This window comes from Clytia hemisphaerica, unplaced genomic scaffold (assembly GCF_902728285.1).
Source record: "Clytia hemisphaerica strain Z4C2 unplaced genomic scaffold, Clytia hemisphaerica genome assembly, whole genome shotgun sequence".
In the NCBI taxonomy this organism is placed as follows: domain Eukaryota; kingdom Metazoa; phylum Cnidaria; class Hydrozoa; order Leptothecata; family Clytiidae; genus Clytia; species Clytia hemisphaerica.
Window position 1 is genome coordinate 1,048,571 of NW_027103734.1, and position 19,944 is coordinate 1,068,514.

The following is a 19,944-nucleotide window of genomic DNA, read 5'->3' on the forward strand; positions in this document are numbered from 1 at the left end:
TTAGTCTATTTTCACGTTTTTCAGAATTTAAAGTTCGGGCGAGAATTACTATTTGAGCACTTCCACTTTCTTTCATTAAATAACTCGATTTTCGAACAGTTCGGTGGTGTTTCCAATCCTTATTCGAGCAAATTTGAGCTTTTAAATCTTTTAAATCCTGCGATCCTTAAGTCTTAAGTCTCAAGACTCTACTTTCCAACTGTAGTTTAACGCACTTAAAATCATTTGTTGTGTTTAAAATTTCGCAGGGAAATTTTCTTTGTCTCAAATATCTGTTCCATGATCGTATTTAGCCGAAAGACTACAGATACAGAAGCTTGGTGGTTTGACCAGCGCAAGGGAAGAAAGCGTACAATATTCCGGATAATTTTCCCTATTTGGTTGGAGTAAAGACAGGAACTGAAATTTGGGATCTGGGGAGCAATTAACCAAAACCTTATCCAGATTACAAACTGTTTATGTGATTGTCAAATATCCAAGAAATGTTTTGTGAATCAGTCAAATTTTTCAACCAGTTCGATACATACCTTCACGTTTAGACTTCAATCTAATTTTTTCATCTTTCATAATTTGTTTTTGAAGCTTCGTGGATGCCACCCTTAGTTCACTCTGAAAGAAAGATAAACTGCATCTGTAAACAGTGCAAGTTTTTCAAAACAATCCCAATTAAAAATAACAGAAGCTCAAACCCTTTTTGGTTTTTACTTATCTTCGATCAAAATTTAGTTGATTTGATCTTGTAGAAATATGTGTCAACCACACCTAAAGCGCATCATTAAACGTATCTCATCCACATCGTTTTGAAACAAAAGAAATAATATCTTAGAGCCTTAGAGAGAATTTATTCCTCTTCCACGCGTTGAACGAGAACAAATTTTGAAAAATTCTATTCTTTGTTCTTCTTTGTCAAAATATGAGGTAAAGAATATCTTGAAGATTCGACAATTTCGCATTTACCTGTTGTTCCTTGTTATATTCTTGTTCTGCTTCTTTGAAAACATGCGCTCGCTGCACTACAGATTCTTTCATTTGTTGTATATAGCTCAATTCGTCCGCCATATTGATTTTGTTGTCTGTTTGAGATGTCCTGGAGAAGAACCGTAAGAAAAATTAACATATATTTTGTGTACCCCTTTTTTTAAAACACAGTCTTCAAGAGGTGTCTTAATACTTCCTAATACTCAAAATAAGAATTTTTTTAAGTCTCTGTGTCAAAAGAACCAGAGGTTGCTGTTTATTAAAAAAAATAATTAAAAATAAACAAATTTACTTCTCCTTTGGGCTCTCTGCTTGTTGTATCAGTTTGATTTTACCAACAAATTTAACTCCATTTACAACGTTTGTAACAGTGTTGGTACTTTTACCATAGTTTTGCAGCATCTTCAATGAGTCTGAACGTTCTCTACTATCCTTGATTGTCGTAGACATTTTTTTTCAACTAAAATAAACTCAACTACTCTCAAACCACTTTCTTGATTTGCTACAATTCGTATGTGATTGAAAAATGTTTTTAGACACATTTTTGTTAACGTTTCAATAGATCCCAAGGGAATTATGTTGACGCGTGTGTTTTAATGATTTGTACACTTTGATTTTCTTTGTGTTAGCAATGCAGGTATTCCCTTGAGATTTGAAATATAGATTAAAGAATCCTTATTTGGCACGTTACCGTCGATTCCACTACGCAGACTACAAAGGTCCCAATTTTCCAGGATACCCCGCTGCTTTGTTTCAGAATAGCTTTTTTTTTCAAATTCGCTCAACATTCAAATGGAAGTAATTCGAGAGACGAACCAAGCTGGCCGCCTGGAAAAATGCTAAATAGGTAAATATTTGGGAGACCCCAAAATTAATCCGCTTTAGTGGACAGTACACCTTTTCGACTGTAGTCGCGCAGTCAAGCGCGTGCCACTTTATTGTTACCTAAACTAGATCCAATCCTTTTCTACACCTTTTTCTATTGTCTATATAGGAAAGGGTCTTAGATCATAGTGGCAGAGACATAAATTCGACCGTTTTCAGACATTCAGCACTCAGCGGACACGAACCGATCACCATGGACAACGTTAAAGTAATTGCGAAAGGTTTCAAACGTAATGACACTAGAGAATTAACAGAAGCTTTGTTAATCACTGAACAAAAACCTTCATTGAACGTTCAAAATTTATTCAAAACTTTACAACTTTTTACGACATAGACATATAGTTCCTTTGTTAATTACTCCTTTTTTATTGTGCCATCGATTCAGTTTCATCGTTTTCTCAGTTAAGCGTCCCATGGGTATCATTTTAGATTTTTACACATTGTTTTTAAATGAATTTTTTATGACATTTTAATTAGCTTGTTTCTGTAAATTTTGATTTTAGAATCCTCATTCTGTATTAGATTTTTACTCTGATGATGACCTCTTGTGAGTGAGGTCAATATATAGTTTTTAATAAAAAACAAAAATGCTTCTGGTTATTCTATTTGTCATTAAGCTGTTAGCCCAACGAAACACATTTCAATGTCTATATAGGTGTGAAAAAAGACTGGGACGGATTTGAAAAACGGACAAAAAAATGCCCACGTGGCAATTGGCGGCTACGGTCGAAAAGGTGTATTGAAAACAAAACACTTATGCTTACCCTTCCACAAAAAAAAAAAATGAAGAGATGCATTACTAACATATTCAGTTGGAAATCAGTTTTCATGGCGTTACTTCACAAACACGGCACACAAGTTGTTTGTCACGTAATTTAGGGAAGATTGTAAGATTGTTCCCAGTCTCTAATGAACGGGCAATCGAAACACTTTTTCGAATTATGGTGGAAATAAATATAGTCGAACGTGCGCACCGCACTGGGCTCAACTTCAGATTTTCCCGTTATTAGAAGGCCCAATTGTAACATTTCAAATATTTAGTATTAGGTAGCAAATATACTTTGTCCGTTTTGGCTGAAATTTGGTACACTTGTTCCTTGGGTGAATACCTGGGGGTGTTTTTATCTTAATTTTTTCATTCTTTTATGTGCGTTAGAATAGTGTCCTCGTCCTTAGAGCCTTTCAAAAATCAAAATCAAAATTTTCAAAAAATGAAAAAAACACCCCCAGATATTCACCCAAGGAACAAGTGTGCCAAATTTCAGCCAAATCCGACCTTTTTTGAAGTGTCCAGCCTGGACGGACATACAGACATACATACATACATACAGACATTCTCAGATTATAGCTCAACTGAAGTTGAGAATACAGAAAAAGTTAAGTCCTTGCAATACGACAAATTATCGTTTCGATTATATATCGGGGAAATAGTAAAATCTGATTGGATGCAATGAAACAAGCCGCAAGTAGATTTTTTTGCAATCAGGCATTTGTATGTAGTGAAAACTTGTTGAACGGAGGTTATTATACATCACGCCTGACACTATGTCTACCTCTTTCTAAAGCAGAGGACCCGGCATAAATATGGGCGGAGAGGAGTATCATCAGTAAAAATTTGCCTTTGTGGAATTTGGATTATTCCTTCATTGTATTTTATTTGTCATTTCAAAATATACAAACAAATCTAAAAAATAATTATCTTCACAAAAAAAAATTGACTGAAAGAACAAAATTGGAAATAAATAAATACAAAAATTGGTAAAAAATTATGCGGCAGTTACCCCCGTGAATCGAATTATAATCAGTATAGTTTTTCTAAACAGCATCAGAAGACATACGACTCAACACACATTACTATCAATCAATCAATCAATCAATCAATCAATCAATCAATCAATCAATCAATCAATCAATCAATCAATCAATCAATCAATCAATCAATCAATCAAGTATTGAGTCAAATACCTTCGATAATGAATGGTGCACAAAATAATGGCTATCAGAATATATCAGAATATATTAGAAAAATATTTTTTAAGCGTCATAGGTGGTAGATGAAACACGGCCACCTGTACCAGTCCAGTTTGTGTGGTGGAATTTTCCAGGGTTCTCCAATAACTCATAAGTATGTGCTCCGAAGTAATCACGTTGAGCCTAAAAGAAACAGGAGTAAAATCGAAAATTGAATTTTATAAAACTTTATTATAATGAATCAGTCCAGGTCCAGTAAAGGTCCAGGCACACGAGGACCTCTAAACCGATCTTGTACAAAATATCTTTTAAGATACAGTTTATTGAAGAGGACAAAAAGCGGTCTCAGAAAAATCATAGAGAAGAGAACTATTGCGCTCAGAAGTCCATTTTTCATTTTTTCTTTGGCAATATTTTAGGGTTTGATATCTGGTGACATGAAAGTAAAAAGTAAAAAGCAAGGGTAAGGGTTTTGTGGATAACTGAGACATTTAATAAATTTGACTGATTATCTTTTTGTTTTCAATTGGGTTCCAAGTTAGGAATTTAAATTTGAGAAAGTTCTGACTGTAAAAGGGGATATATTTTTGTTCGGATTAAACCATTGAACCATTAATTTACATCTTAAGGAAGACACGTACCTGGATCAAATTAGCAGGAACACGCTCAGATCGGAATCCGTCATAGAAAGCAAGGGCCGAACTGAAACAAGGTGTTGGTACTCCCAACAAGATAGCTTGAGATACAACTTTTCTCCATGACACCTGAAAAAGCGGAAATGATAATTTTAATTTACCAAATACACCAACGTCGATTTAACAAGAAATATCCTATCCCTGGATTAAGGATACACTAGATTTGGAGCAAAGATCAAGCAAAGGGAAACAAAGTTTTCTGGAGCTAGGGCTACGGGAGAACATCGGAGATATTGTTGATCATTCTTGTGAGGGAAACAACTTTTTCTAAGTAGCCTTTCTTCTTTTCCCTGTAAAAAAGTCCAAGATAATTGAGACTGAATTTTAAAGGGTATGGTATGGGTGTGCTCTGTACCAGAGTGTCTCTCGCGTATGCATGCAATCAATGTTGAAATTTTCGTCGATGTCGGGTCTATTTACAGAAAAGTATGGGTGTAGATGAGTAATTCTTTACCTGGCATTTGTGAACAGCATCTCTAAAGAAGTCGTCCAATAACAAACTTGTCAAGTTGGAGTTCTTTTCGAAAGCATCACGAATGTTGCCCAAGAAGCGACTGAAAAAAATAGTAGAATATATGGGGAGCTACGAAAACAATATTTTGCAATAAAAACCGTGTTTTTTGTATTATCATCGTTAGTTTTTATGACTTACACCATGGATAATTCAAAGTGAATAAACAAAAAACACGACTGTTTTAAAGAACAGGCCTTTTGAAGAAAGAGAATACATTTGGAGGGAAATAGGCTAGGACTAAAATCAATCACATGTTAAGAAAGAAAATTGTCACGATCTAAATGTGCGAAGGAACAAGGGAACGCAATTCTTGCTGTAAAAAAGGTGGCAGATATATGCGCTATTTCTTGACACAAAAAATTGCGTAAGAAAAATCACCTTCTAATGATGCAACCACCTCTCCACATGAGGGCGATACTTCCGTAGTTCAAGTTCCATTTGAATTCTTTAGCAGCTTCTTTCATCAACATAAAACCTTGTGCGTATGAAACAATCTTCGAAGCATACAAAGCCTAAAACAAAAAACATATTTAAAGGAATGTCATCATTCATAAAAGAGTGTGATATCTTTTCAAGTAATTCTTCTTACTCAAGCATCTCTTGAAACGTATTCAGGCATTTCCTAGGCTACCAAAAACACATCATGTTGAGACGACTAGATGTTTACAAAGCAAAACATTATTGAAGGTCATGATAGTTCTAGACCTGGAGATCTGGCTTGAATTAGATATACTTTTGTGAATGTGATAAAGAAAAATATATTTCCTCCACTCACCTGTCTAATATCCTCGATGAATGCCGCTTTATCGCCTTCGTATTTTGTATTTTCAGGCCCTTTCAAACTTTTACTGGCTTCAACACGGTCGTTCTTGATGGCTGACAAGCATCGAGCGAATACTGACTCAGCTGAAAATCGAAATAATGAAGATTATGAAAATGGTCGACTTTCTTAACAAAAAAGGCTATTATTAAATTTTGATGCAGTCCAAGATAATAGAAAGTTTTGAGAGCATAAATATCTATATTATGACCACTGAGGTAAAAAGCTTTTGGCTAAAGTTTTAACTTTAAACTAAACTTTACTTAAAGAGCTAGACTGTAGCGAAGAAAATATTTAGAATTCCATAAACATTTTAAACTTACCAATGAGGGTGACGGGGATACCAAAGTCTAAAGCGTTGATAGCTGTCCATTTTCCTGTTCCTTTCTGTAAAGAGAAAAAAAGAAAACAATGTTTATCTTCTGTCGTGGAACTAGCTGTTCATAAAATCTACCACTATAAGTTTTAATAGAAAACAGAATTTTAGACAACCAAATAATTAAGTGGTTAACCCGAATGATACAAACGCCTGAATTTGAATTTGAGATGAAAACGAAGGAGACTGAGAGTTTATACCTGTCCAGCAGTATCTCGGATTTTCTCGACCAAAGGTTCACCCTTCTCATCTTTGAATTGTAAAATATTTGCAGAGATTTCTATAAGGTAAGAATCTAATTCCGTCTTGTTCCAGCCTTCCATGACCTGTTGGAGAAATTATAGAAAAGTAAATACTAAATCTGAGAAGTCAAATAATGTTTTATTTATTGGAAAGATACTCTCACAATAAATAGTAATGTTAAAATAGAACGAGGTAGGTCCAAAAGGACTCCCACACTAAGTTATCTCTGAAGGAAGAATATCATATTATAAATAATTTTGCTGTTTTACCTTTCCAATTTCATCAGGGGTCATGCCAAGGCAATTCTTCATGAGATCATAAGCTTCACATATGACTTGCATGTCTCCGTATTCAATACCATTGTGAACCATTTTGACGAAGTGACCAGCTCCTTCATCACCGACCTGTTACAAAAAGAAAACTCACTTTTCAAATCAACAAAACTCTAGAAAATGAATATTCATAAGGAGAAAAGGAGGAATTTTGGATCACTTTTTGTTATTGGTCTATTCAGTTCCAAAATAGCACCATAAAATTTGAAAATTAAGAAGATTTATCTTCACCTCCCTTCCATAGGGAATTCTTCCTAATCTAAGAATTTATAAACATCAGATCACATGCAGATCAGAAACCAGCAACACAAATAAGAATCTAAGAAAACTAACTTTGTGAAAATACATACCCAATCACAGCAGGGTTCATCTCCACTCTTAGCTGAAATAGCCTGGAAGATGGGTTTGATGTGTGGCCAAGCTTCTGGTGCACCACCAGGCATAAGTGAGGGACCATAGCGTGCACCCTCTTCTCCACCGGAAACACCACTTCCAACGTAGTGAATACCTTTGCTTTTTAAGTCTCTGCAACGTCTCTGAAATAAAGGGAAAAATAGTTCATTGACATCATTTTAAGAAGGTAAGTGACAAAATGTTGACTTTATTTTGCATGGTGAGAGATCAGGTCTTCAATAGTTGCATTTGGCATATCTAATCACTAAGCACGTATAATTTCATTTCAAAAAGGATATACTCACATTTGTGTCTTTGTATTCCGAGTTTCCACCATCAATGATGATGTCCCCTTTTTCCATGAGAGGGATCAATTTATCAATGAAAGCATCGACTGCAGCTCCAGCTTTCACCAACAGCATCACACGTCGTGGTCTCTTCAATTTGGCGATCATATCTTCCATGGAGGTTGCACCAACAATCTTTGTTCCTAAGCAAAAGAGAAAAATTCATGAGGATGTCAGTTTAGTTCAAGTCAGGTTTATGTGCTGAATTTTGAGCTTTTAACCCTAACGAAGCAATGTTTTGATAAGTTTGCATGACCAGAGTATATTATACATTGCAGAGGATTCATGTTTTTTAAGTGCAGTGACAATCACATTTCGATATTTTAAATATAGGACTAACAATACATGCCTATATATTTAAGCCGCCAGTATAAAGAATCATAAAATTACAGCTAATAAAAATAGCTCACCTTTGGCTTCATTAGCAAGAAATTCTTCAACTTTTGAAACAGTCCTGTTGAATGCAACAACCTATGTAGCAGAAATAATTATCAATACCAGCATTGGCAAGAGGAGTTGATACAGGTTGATACACAATTAGGTCAGTTTAAGAAGAGAAAGTGACCAAACAGGAAGAAAAAAAATCTTGTAAAGGTCTTGCAAATCTTATGTTATAAATCGATTCATATTAAAACAAAGAAAAAGACTTGAAACAAAAGAGTACTCACAGTGTAACCATGGTCATTCATGTTCAAAATGATGTTTTGACCCATAACGGCCAAGCCGATCAATGCAATATCTCCACTGAAATAAAGAAATTCAAACATTATTTTAGAACTCAAATCAACCTCATTGATTGATGTTGATGACTTACAAATTTTTTGTTTCAAATAAAACTTTCACAGGAATGTTTGTTGTTGCTGAGGTTTTATGGTAAAAAAATCATTTTATGGTACAATACCATACCTCGGATACTTCCCAAAAGGATCAAAATCCTGGCTCGTTGTAAAACCGGACAAATATGAACTAGCTAAATTCATATTTAAAGATACCAACATCCAAATCACAGCTGGGTTCAAACATAAGTTCAACCATGTCAACCGAACCATCCCAAACATCAAAGAAGAGCTGAAACCTTTAGAAAATGTCATCCCACACCATTTTATCCCGCTCTATGTGAAGGAAGAACCTGTAAAGATCACGAGAGACAGCTTCTTTCTCTGCCTGTCAAGATGGGTGGCTTGGGAATAATCAATGTCACCGAGATGTGTGATCTGGATTTTCAACAATCTATCAAAGTCACTCAAAATCTTGTTTATAACATCGCAAACCAGAACAAAGTCATCATTACATCAACCAAAACCAACATTCCAAATACCGAATCAAAACTGTCGTTCGACAAGAGAAAACTCGAACTCTTGAAATTAAATTCATCACCAATGAAACTGATTTTGGCAGAGGCAACAGAAGGCATTTCTTGATGTGAGGGTTTTTTCCCTTTCAGCCAGAGGTTACCAAAACCAAAATCTTGCTAGTGTAATGAAGCAAATGGAGAAAGAGAAGAAAAAAATCTAAAAATATATTTGATTTCTATTATATGTATATCCAAATAAATCTGTGATTTATCATGCGTTGTAAAAAAAGCGTTTTTATGGTACAAAATTGTCTGGCTGGCATTTCAAAGTTTTGTCATTAATTATGTCATTAATGTTTATACTCACAGGAGATATCAATATAGTACAGTAAATTTGGCTGCATGATAATTTCAGAAGCTTTTTGCATGTCTGAGATAACATAGAGCTATCAACTCTCCCACATTAGATGGGAAAGTCAACACTCCCGCGCAAACAATAGTCATTTTGGAAAACTGATTGATTCAGTTCAGCATATTAAAATCACTCCAACCATTCAGGCTGAAAATTATCTGCTCCATATTATTGAATAGCCTGCAAATTTGAACAAAACTTAGGTAATTTATAATTTTCTGCAGGTTTTACTTGCATCTACTGAAGTGTGCAGTAATTAGTTATGTAATGGACTGTTGTGTATTGCCCCTCCTAAAATCACTATCATAATGCTAAAAACAGTCTTTTTGGAGAAAAACAACTTAATAATTGCCCTTTTTGGCTTTAAAAACGTACACTGCCTTGTCTTTATGAGATATGTCCCCTTTCGCGAAAGATTTTTTAAAAGAATACCCACTATTTCAGCTTCCTTTTCAGCTTTTTCTGGCTTCTCCTGTATTTTAGTTTAGTTTTGGCATACTTCCCAAAGTCAGTTAATTTGAAAATTTTGAATAATTTTTGCCTCCCTTAAATGTTTTGAATGACTTAGTTGCTTTAATTTTTTGTGATGTAGAAACAATCGCAATCAAAAGTCAGAATTCTGGGTTATACCATGAGTTGGTCTAACTAATGTCGACATCCCTCTTCTAATTTCGACCACCCTTCTTTAAAGATAGGAAGGTCATTAGCAATCATAGAGGGAAAAATCTTTTCATAGTGTGCAGAGGGGTGTGCAGAGGGGTCTGATCCCCCCATTTATATTTCATCACCCCTATTTTAAAAATCTTTCGAACCTGCATTGCACTAACTACAATGGTGGTTCACAAACCATTTAATACCAAAAAATTTAAATTTATATGGTAAGAAAGGGTATAAAATAGCGCCACAAGCAAAAAATTTGCCATTTACATTGCTATTTTGTTGGACCATCTTCCTTTTATTCCTATCCCAAAGAAGGGTGTCTAAATTAGAAGAGGGATATATGTCAACATTAGACCAACTTACAGTATTTGATTAAATCAGTCAGGCAAATTTTTGCATTTTCACAGCGTCTGATACATAGCACGTTTTAGCTTTTGATTTGTCTAAATCTTGATCAACTGAGGACAATGTTAATCAAGCAATTTTAAATACAGACAATACGGGAATGAAATCAAACGACAAAAACCATGGAATTGAATTAAACGCAATCAAATATCATTTGAAACTGAAAATAGCAGTAATTTGATATTTTGGGTGTAATATTAAGCAGTAGTACTTTTGTGCGCATTTGGATAATCTTAACGACGGGTACATAATGCATAAAACATAATGCATAAAACATAATGCATATTGCATAATGCATAATAGTATTGTGTAATTTACAGAACGATTTAATATTTTCTAAAACTCTCCTTTGTAGAGGCTAAAACCGCGAAAACCTCTTTAGAAGTAAACATTCCAATCAAATGATTTCCCCAGACATGATACTTACTTTTGGAATCCGAACGAAAGAGAAAACATTCGAATCATAACAACAAAGGGTTCTCCGTCAGCATAAATAATAAGAAGATGCAACAGATCAGAAGGGTTTCCCCCTTCTTCTTTCTCAAAAAAAAGGTAAACACATAAACATTCGAATGTAAAAAGATTCCTTAGATTCAAAGTTTATTTTCTTTGAACTAGCTTTTGCATGAAGCTCTTTAATTTATATTGGCTTATCTAACAAAAAGCATTCACATGGTTAATGATTTGTAAGAGGGAAAACCCGTTGAAATTTATTAGCAATTGTTCGAAAAGATCTCTGAGAAAACCCAGAATCTTGCTATAAAATTTACGTTTTCGAGTAAGAAAAGTACCGGGTGACCCACGAAAAAGTTCAGACGTTTCCAGACGTCTTTAAATTTGACCAACTTGTTCTCTACTTGTACTTATGAGCTTTTAAAGTCAAAATTCACTTTTCTAAAAGTGTAAAAAACACGTAAAAAAGAGGTATTAAATTCATGCAATCAATTAGAAAATCACTTACAAATTGACTTATTTAACGAGTTTTATAACATTAATAATTAATAAAAACACATTTGAAAGTAGTTTTTGTTTAAAACAAGAATAGTTTTTATAAAAATTGGCGCTTTCATAGATTTTTTTCAGAAACTGTATATCAAAAACGTCTAAAAATACCAAATTTGATACCCCTTTTTTACGTGTTTTTTACACTTTCCGCAAAGTGAATTTTGACTTTAAAAGCTCATAAGCATAGAACAAGTTGGTCAAATTTAAAAAGTGATAGCTCAAATTTTAAGTTAGGATATCTACTTTCTAAATATCAAAACTCCAAGCACTTTGGGACATTTTTTCGGCCTCAAGACGTCAGGAAACGTCTGAACTTTTTCGTGGGTCACCCGGTATATACAGATGAGATATTTTCGTTTTTTTTCTACACTATACTACGTTCCGTAAAATACAACTATGAAAATCAAAATGGCAACATTGATTTTCCTCATCATCCAAAATTCAAATTTACAGCTTTCTACCTTTTATTTTCTGGTAGAAAATGGTATATTTGTTTTGTTGAAAGTATTATCTCTCAAATTCTCCTTATTATAGCCTCTAAAATTGACATTTTTCAAATATTATGGATTATGCATTATGCAACATGCATTATGTTTTATGCATTTTGTACCCGCCGATAATTTTAATACGGTTGCAATAATTTACTCTCGGGTACTTAATAGCCGTCCCCCCGCTAATTAATTTTTCGAAAATTTTCCACCCAGGACATTCTTATTCCAACCCCCCGCTTATTAATTTTTGGGAAAATGTTTTTGAAAGGCGGATCTCTAAAAATTGTTTGTCAACCTCTGCGCGCTCAGTTTTTACAAGTTTTTCAAATCAAAATAGCGAGCGCGGCGCGCCAGCGGAAAGTGAACCAAAAACCAGTTTATCCATGATTTCCTGATTTTTTAACCTGATTTCATAATTCGGACCTTCGTGGAAGCAGACCACGCTCGCGAATCATCACTTTCTAAAATCAAGATGTTCCACCCAGGACAGTTTTATTCCAACCCCCCCCCGCTTATAAAGTTTTGAGATTTTTTCCAACCCCCCGCTTATTCCAACCCCCCCGGCTATTAGGTACCCGAGAGTATGGGAAAAGCTAACTTGGCAGAAAAAAGGGAAAATAAATGAAAATGAAAACATAGATTCATTTATAAACAAAATGGCTGTTGGCTTGAAGTTTAAATACATAAATGGCTTTATATATGTTTTGTTGTGGTTTTAATTATTTTTTAAAGTTTTTAGAGCTTGTTAAAGAGTTCTTATGGTTGTTTATGCGTGTCTCCTTGGGTTTCCAAAGTTCAAATAGTCTGTCAACAAGGATTCACAAACAGAGACTGTTTCAAACATTCTGTATCAGACTAATCTATCTGAACCAAGCGCAAGCTCTATTAGAACTTTGATGTAATTTTTATTTTTTCTTAAAATTTGGGCTTCCAAGGCTATATTTGATTGAGCTTATCTGGGTACAGAAAGGATGACAGGAGAGGACTAGAGGACTTGTTCAATAAAACAGTCAATTTTGCAAATACGAATGGGAGACACTCGAAAAAAAAAACCTCCTGGGGGCAAAATCAATCCGAGGTAATTTTAAGACAGATCAGATGGTCAACATAAAAAGAAATAAATGAAGTATACTTACACTGGTTCAGCCATTTTGTTTCTGTGAGATTTTTACGAGTTGAAGTTCAAATTGAGATAAAAAATTTGTTAGAGAACCTGACGTGTTTCAGCAGTGATTTTTCTGGGATGCAAGTGATGAAATTTGCACAGCTCAGTGTTTACATTTTCCGAGGTTCTTTTGAAATCCACGAGACTCGATTGTTCCAGCAATTTCTATAAAACTTTGCTATGGCCTTTTCAAAACAATCGAGAAAAGATACTCCCCCGCCCCGTTTTGTTTCGATTTACCACCCTTGCGTGGGTTTGCAAAGTCATGCTGATTAAGCACACGTCAGCTTTCTATGGCGCGCCAAAGCGGAAATAAATACTATCTCTTTAAAACAATACTATCTTCGTTTAAAACATACTATCTTTTTAAAAAAATACTATTTTCGATTAAAACATACTATTTTCGTTCAAAAAATACTATTTTCGTTGAAAAAATACTATTTCCGTTTGAAAAAATACTATTCTCGTTTAAAACATACTATTTTCGTTTAAAAACATAGTATCTTTTGTAATGATACTATCTTTTTTTAAACAATACTATCTATTTTAAAACGATACTATCTTTTTTAAAACATACTATCTTTTCGAAAACAGTCTGGAAACGAGGTTGGCAGGTCTTGCCTCGCTCATTTTAAAGTTTGCATGCATGACCACAGATATCTAAGCCCGAAGGGCTAGAAAGGCAACTTTTCTCCAGCAAAAAAAAGTGAAGCTAAAATTTGACTTCTTAAATTTTGTGCCGATGGATAGGATCTAGCATTTTAATTGTTTTCGGAGCGCGAGATCAAAAAACGTAGGCGGCAAACGCTATTTCACATCTCTCAAACCGGTGAAATTGCATATTTTAGTCACGTGACTTTGGTAGGAAATCCTTCCAAAGATGAGCTTCACTTTTCGATAAAAGCCGCAAATCTAGCCCTTCGGGCTTTACAGATATCTGTGTGCAGCATGACCCGCGCATGGTGGGACGTCGGGACCATGCTTGCTGGATGGAAAGAACAACATGCTTTATATGGAAATGGCCGAACAGAAAGTCCAAAATGTGGTGAAAACACCACTGTTTTGATTTTGATCTCAATGTTATGTGGTCATGTCCTTTTTTTCTTCTATTGATTATGGTGTAAATGCCTGAAAGCTGCTTTAAATGGAGTAGTTAGTTGAACAGGAAGTATTCAGCCCTCAGACAGCGATGAGATTTTAGCTACACCATTTTATTGTCAGTCAGGTCAGATCTTGTAGGGAGCGAGCCGTAAGCCATCTTGTTATGCTGGTCCTGCATGTGGGCGGATGAGGCCATATAAAATAAACGCGAAAAACCAACGCCCATTACACGCCCCTCAAAATGAAAATTACACAAATTTGAATAATCGAGGCAACCTAGGTATATTCGAAAAAAGATAGTATTTTTTAAAAAGATAGTATTTATTTCCGCTTTGGCGCGCCATAGCTTTCATTCTTTTTGTCCATCTAATCCTATCTATTGAAAGTCACCTCTATCTCATTTTAGCAATATCATGCTTTGTGTAGAAAAAATCACATCTGTTCTATGTTATATGTGCTGTGACACTTGACAACTCAATGTTGCAGTGTTGTTACCCAATTTTTTATTCGTTTTCGCCCTTGTAGTTTGTACCGTTTGGGTACCGTGTGTGAGCATCAAGCACAGTTAAACAAAAGTTAAATCAAAACAAAAATGGCAGAGTAGAGCTGCGAGCGAGACTGCGTAGTTGATTTGTTTTGAAATTTTGCTGCTTTGATTGGTCAGTCATTTGATGGCTATGCAAGTTTCCCTCCACTGATCGCAAATTACCCAACTTCACGGTATTGACGCATTCAATGAGCCATTAGCATCATTGTCAGCACCTTGCACTTAACATTGAGACCTATATTTTCAAAATTGAAAACAACAGATATGGCCATTCCCACCAAAGTTTCTTTTTTACAAAACAGTTACGTTATACCCTCAGTCTCGCCCTCAGTATCAGAGGCCATGTTTCAACGAGAAAATCTTTGACAGACTACCTGATTACCTGAACAAAGGTTTGTATTGAGTTAACATGCATGAAATGGGCATCGAATCTTCAGTCGCCTGTTCAGTAACTATGGCTAACGACCACTCCCGGGGGGGGGGGGGGTACTAGGGCAAAATGGGTTACGGGGATGCACTGCTGGTCAGGGTACATTTTTTTACCATCCCAGGTAGGGTCACAAAAACACCAAAATAGAAAAATCAGTCCCTCGTAGGGTGCCTTTTTTGGAAAATTTGGGGAAAAAGTAAAAAATTTGAGAACATATTGCATTGGCAGAGAACTCTTTGGCGGTGGCAGTGGGTTTACCAACTGACGGTAGTATGTGTGGTGAAAAAATTGGCTTTTAGTAGAATCGCACCTAGAGGGTGCAGCAAAAAATCGGTGAAATTCATACCTTTACAGTGGATTTTTTCCCTCTTATAGTGCAAAAAATCAGAATTTTAAGGCAAAAATGCAATTTTTCCTGGATTTGCTAAAATTTTCACCCCTACAGTACATTTATCAAAAGTCCATCCTTACAGTTACAGTGCATTTTTCTGCTATCGTGAAAAACAAACCCTTGACTGTCGCACATACCCATCGGACTGGGTACACACTCCCCAAGAAGCACAAAAACTCTCATTTAAGTTAGGCAGATTATATTAGAACATATAACTGGAAATACTTAATTCTTTTGTGAGACTTATGAGGTCCCTTCAAAAGAAATCGAAGAAATCCTTTCATTGGGGCTTCCAAGAATCACGTATTTACGCAGTCATCGATGATACTCGTGGTACCGCGTGGGCGGTTTGATCGGTTTTCGTGTGCTTTGTTTCGCTTTCCATCACTATCAATGCGTTCATAGAAAAAAGAATAAAACTTTTCCTTCGAGTGAAACCGCGCTGATTAGGCTCTCTATCAAGTATATAACAGAGGCCCCCCCCAGCGGACCCAAAATTCACGCCATCACGCCAATTTTATTTTGATTTCACGCCATCACGTCTGAAAATTTTGATTTTCACGCTCACGCCAATTTTTTTCGATTTCACGCCATTTCTCCTAGAAAATTTAGTTTTCACGCTCATATTCTCTGGATAAATTCAGTTTTAGACCACGTTTAGACCCATTGGTATGGATAAAATGCCTTTATAGAAGCTTAATTTTTTTGTCAATCAGTTTTTTGGCATTATCTCGTACGCTTAAGTCAAGATTATATCATTTTTCCTATCGGAAACACCCGAAAAATCTGGAAGGAATTTGCGACCTCTGTTTTTCTATATTTAGTAATACACAGGGGTCAAATTCTAGTTTTTTTGGGTGTTTTGGAAAGGAAAAATGACGTAATCTCGACTTATGCATATCAAAAATAGTTTGACAACTGGTGGGTCACATCAAAGGGAAGTTACAAGGCAGATGAATATAAAACTGTTTGCACCGTTTCTTTTATAGTTGGGGCCGACCAAGAAAATTTTGAAATTTAAACCCTCTAAACTGGCTAAAATGGACATGGAATTACGATTCAAGTAATAAATATAATTTTCACGATCACGCTGAACTGCAAATTTCACGCCATCACGCCTAAAAAAACTCGATTTCACGATCACGCCGCCACTTCATTTTCACGCCATCACGCCAACCGCTGGGGGGCCTCATGACAGAGTCGCAAATTTATTAAATTTTGAAAGTTGCAAATGACAGAGGGTTGATTTTTGGACATTCCACTACTAATAGGGAAAAAGGTCTTAAGCTGTATTTTCTGACTGGATTAATATATTTTGAAAAGTTTTCAGGATGAGGATGTTCTGATATTTTTACGCGCGCAGCGCGTCTCCTTTGGTATAATGTGCGCGCGGTCGACTAAGTTCCTATATATCGCTCAACCACTTTCAAAATTCAGACTTCGTGTATGACTACATGACATCAATTTTCGTATCAATTTTTAAATCCTCAGATCACTCCGATCGCAAGTGAAGGATCCTCAGTGCTTTATATTTTAAATAATGAGATTGCTCAAAAATGCTCATCCGTTACCATTAGTTACGTAAAGATGACTGGTTGCGGACCGATGACCAATGACCGAAGCAATTTCTGTTGAAATTTGTGGAATTTTCTCCTCCGAGCTATTTCCACAAGGACCATATTCTATGTTATAATTGAACATAGAATTTTGAGTATCAATGCAAAGAAGCTTGTATTCAAGTCAAATTTCTTCATACCTCATCAACAGTAGACAGCACCAAACAAACAGATAGACAGGGCAGCACCAATCAACAGGACAAAGGGAAGTATAAAATTTTGTATAGCCATTCATCTACAACATTGCCCCTTGATTTTCCAACTTGAGGGTTGTTGGCCTTAACTTACCTAGGCTAGCGCTAGCAACATCCAAAAGACCAGTATACTGTACAACTAACAAATAAGATTTATACAAAATATATTTTGAATATTTTTTACCTGTAGCTGTATCATCACTCTCAGTTATAAAACGCATACGTTGTATTTGAATTTATTAGCTAACAAAAAAATTAATCGAAGTTTTTCAATATCCACCATCTCATATATGAATTCTCGTGAACAACAGAGAAATTCACCATTGCCCCTGAAAAACATGGGACAAAATATTTGTTTCTTTATTAATTCAGTTCTCCAAGCCCTCTTTTCTCTTGATGGTTTTCGTGAATACATTTTTAACAAGCTCGTAAAACGAAAATAAACTTGAAACTTGAACTTGAATATACATCACGCTCACAGCACAGGACATGACCAACGAAGAACGTTAACTTCTGAAAAAGTTAGCTAATCCCATTGAATATGGATGTAGACAATTGGAGATCACCGCACATACACCAAAATTTTATTGCAAACTATAAACTTTTCCTTCACATGCGTTTAAATGTGGAAAACTTTTGTCGTGAACTATTAACTTTTCCTTTGCATGCGTTTAAAATGGGGAAAACTTTTGTGGTGGACTATTAACTTTTCCTTCGCATGAGTTTCAAATGGGGAAAACTTTTGTCGTGAACTATGAACTTTTCCTTTGCATGCGTTTAAAATGGGGAACACTTTTGTCGTGAACTATGAACTTTTCCTTTGCATGCGTTTAAAATGGGGAAAACTTTTGTCGTAACTATTAACTTTTATTTTGCATGAGTTTAAAATGGGGAAAACTTTTGTCGTGAACTATGAACTTCTCCTTTGCATGCGTTTAAAATGGGGAACACTTTTGTCGTGAACTATGAACTTTTCCTTTGCATGCGTTTAAAATGGGGAAAACTTTTGTCGTAACTATTAACTTTTATTTTCCATGAGTTTAAAATGGGGAAAACTTTTGTCGTGAACTATGAACTTTCCTTCGCATGCGTTTAAAATGGGGAAAACTTTTGTCATGAATTTGGTGATTTCTTTCATCGGGCGTTTAAAACTTGGAAAACTTTTGTCGTGAATTATGACTTAGGCGTAGATCACAAATAAGTTGTGTTCGCGTCGTCCGACCGACTCACTTTCTATCTTAAAAATCCGACACTTTTCAGTCTGAAAGTGGGAAATCTATCGGATTTTCTACCAATATTTTTCAAAGCATTTTATACATTCATCGTTAGTCGCCGATTGGATCATCCAGTGTTAGTTCAAAGAAGCTTTCCGTCCGTAATTTTTCATAGATTGTTTGCGTTAAAAAGCGCTATGCGACTGTTTTTTGCAACCGTGAAATGTAACAAAGATCATAATGCAGCTAGTGCGCTTGAAAATTCTTGCCGCGCGAACAAACCTATGTTCAGGGCGCATTTTTCCGATGATTCTAGTGCTGACCAACTCACTTTTTGGGGCTGGAAATGACGCGAACACAACTTATGTTATATTAGTCGCGCGGCGGCTGAGGTCGAAAAACGTTTCATTTCGTGATACATCTTTTAGATTCCAAAAAAAACAACGGAAACTCGCGAATTAGTATGTGTAGATTACAAATCAAAAAAGTTTCCACGATATTATCGTGCAAGTAACGAGTAATTGGCGATTTTTTGCGTTTCCAGGCAAAATTGCAAGGCCTGGAAATTCATGATTTTTGGGGGGTCTTCAAATTTAAAAAAAACCTATATCACATGATAGAGCTCTTCAAACTGAGCAAAAAAGTGTATTACTCCAAAGTCCCAACTTCTCTAGATCAAAATTTATTGGCCTATTTGTGGTGAAAAACTGATGGAAAACAGGGAATTTCCCACAATCTGCATTAATTTATGCAAAATTAAACACCTTTTTGACCACAAATAGGCCCATAACTTTTGATCTAGAGAAGTTGGGACTTTGGTGTAATACACTTTTTTGCTCAGTTTGAAGAGCTCTATCGTGTGATATAGGTTTTTTTTTAATTTGAAGACCCCCCAAAAATCATGAATTTCCAGGCCTTGCAATTTTGCCTGGAAACGCAAAAAATCGCCATTTACTCGTTACTTGCACGATAATATCGTGGAAACTTTTTGATTCTGGAATCTACATATACTAATTCGAGAGTCTCCATCGAAAAAAGTGGAATCTAAGAGGTGTATCACGAAAATCATTTTCTAGCCACTTTTTTCGACCTCAGCCGCCGACTATATGTGATTGACGCCTTATGACCTTTCCTTCGCATGCATCTAAAATGTGGTTTACTGTAATAATTTTGTCATGAATTTTCCTTTTTTGCATTTTTTTGGAAGAATGAAATCGTTTCCCTGGTTTGAAAGTTTTTTTCTTTTTGGCATTAGGTGAGACCAAATTAATTGTTCTGCAGGCCTGGACCGACCCTATTTTTTCAAAATAGAAAAGTAATAGTATTGAATTTGCAACTGAACAAGTTGAAAATATCACAATGAAAATGACACAAATATCATTCATCAATAAAGAGGAAAAAGTCTGGTGCTTTAAAATGTCACAAATTTTTTAGATCTTGACCTTCTGATCCTAGATTTTCAGAG

The 19,944-nt window shown here is 35.4% G+C and overlaps 2 protein-coding genes across 2 annotated transcripts in view; both read right to left on the reverse strand.

Moving 5' to 3' along the window:
• LOC136805065 (uncharacterized) overlaps positions 1–1,507 on the reverse strand; it is a 30,009-nt gene extending 28,502 nt beyond the window's left edge. The window contains exons 1-3 of the mRNA XM_067061620.1: positions 1,271–1,507; positions 958–1,087; positions 528–609 (exon numbers count right to left, since the gene is read on the reverse strand). Of these exons, the coding sequence (XP_066917721.1) occupies positions 528–609; positions 958–1,087; positions 1,271–1,428 (370 nt within the window). The 5' untranslated portion in view covers positions 1,429–1,507. The remainder of the gene's footprint in view (positions 1–527; positions 610–957; positions 1,088–1,270) is intronic.
• Positions 1,508–3,477: 1,970 nt separating this feature from the next.
• Positions 3,478–13,214, reverse strand: LOC136805067 (6-phosphogluconate dehydrogenase, decarboxylating-like). Its single transcript, XM_067061621.1, has 13 exons — positions 12,958–13,214; positions 8,223–8,298; positions 7,965–8,025; positions 7,513–7,697; positions 7,165–7,350; positions 6,752–6,886; positions 6,440–6,565; positions 6,187–6,250; positions 5,819–5,949; positions 5,422–5,555; positions 4,984–5,083; positions 4,476–4,598; positions 3,478–4,017 (listed from the first exon to the last, which is right to left on the reverse strand). Exons 1-13 carry the CDS (start codon positions 12,969–12,971, stop codon positions 3,898–3,900), a joined length of 1,455 nt encoding a protein of 484 aa, XP_066917722.1. The 5' UTR covers positions 12,972–13,214; the 3' UTR covers positions 3,478–3,897.
• Between the last annotated feature and the right edge of the window lie 6,730 nt (positions 13,215–19,944).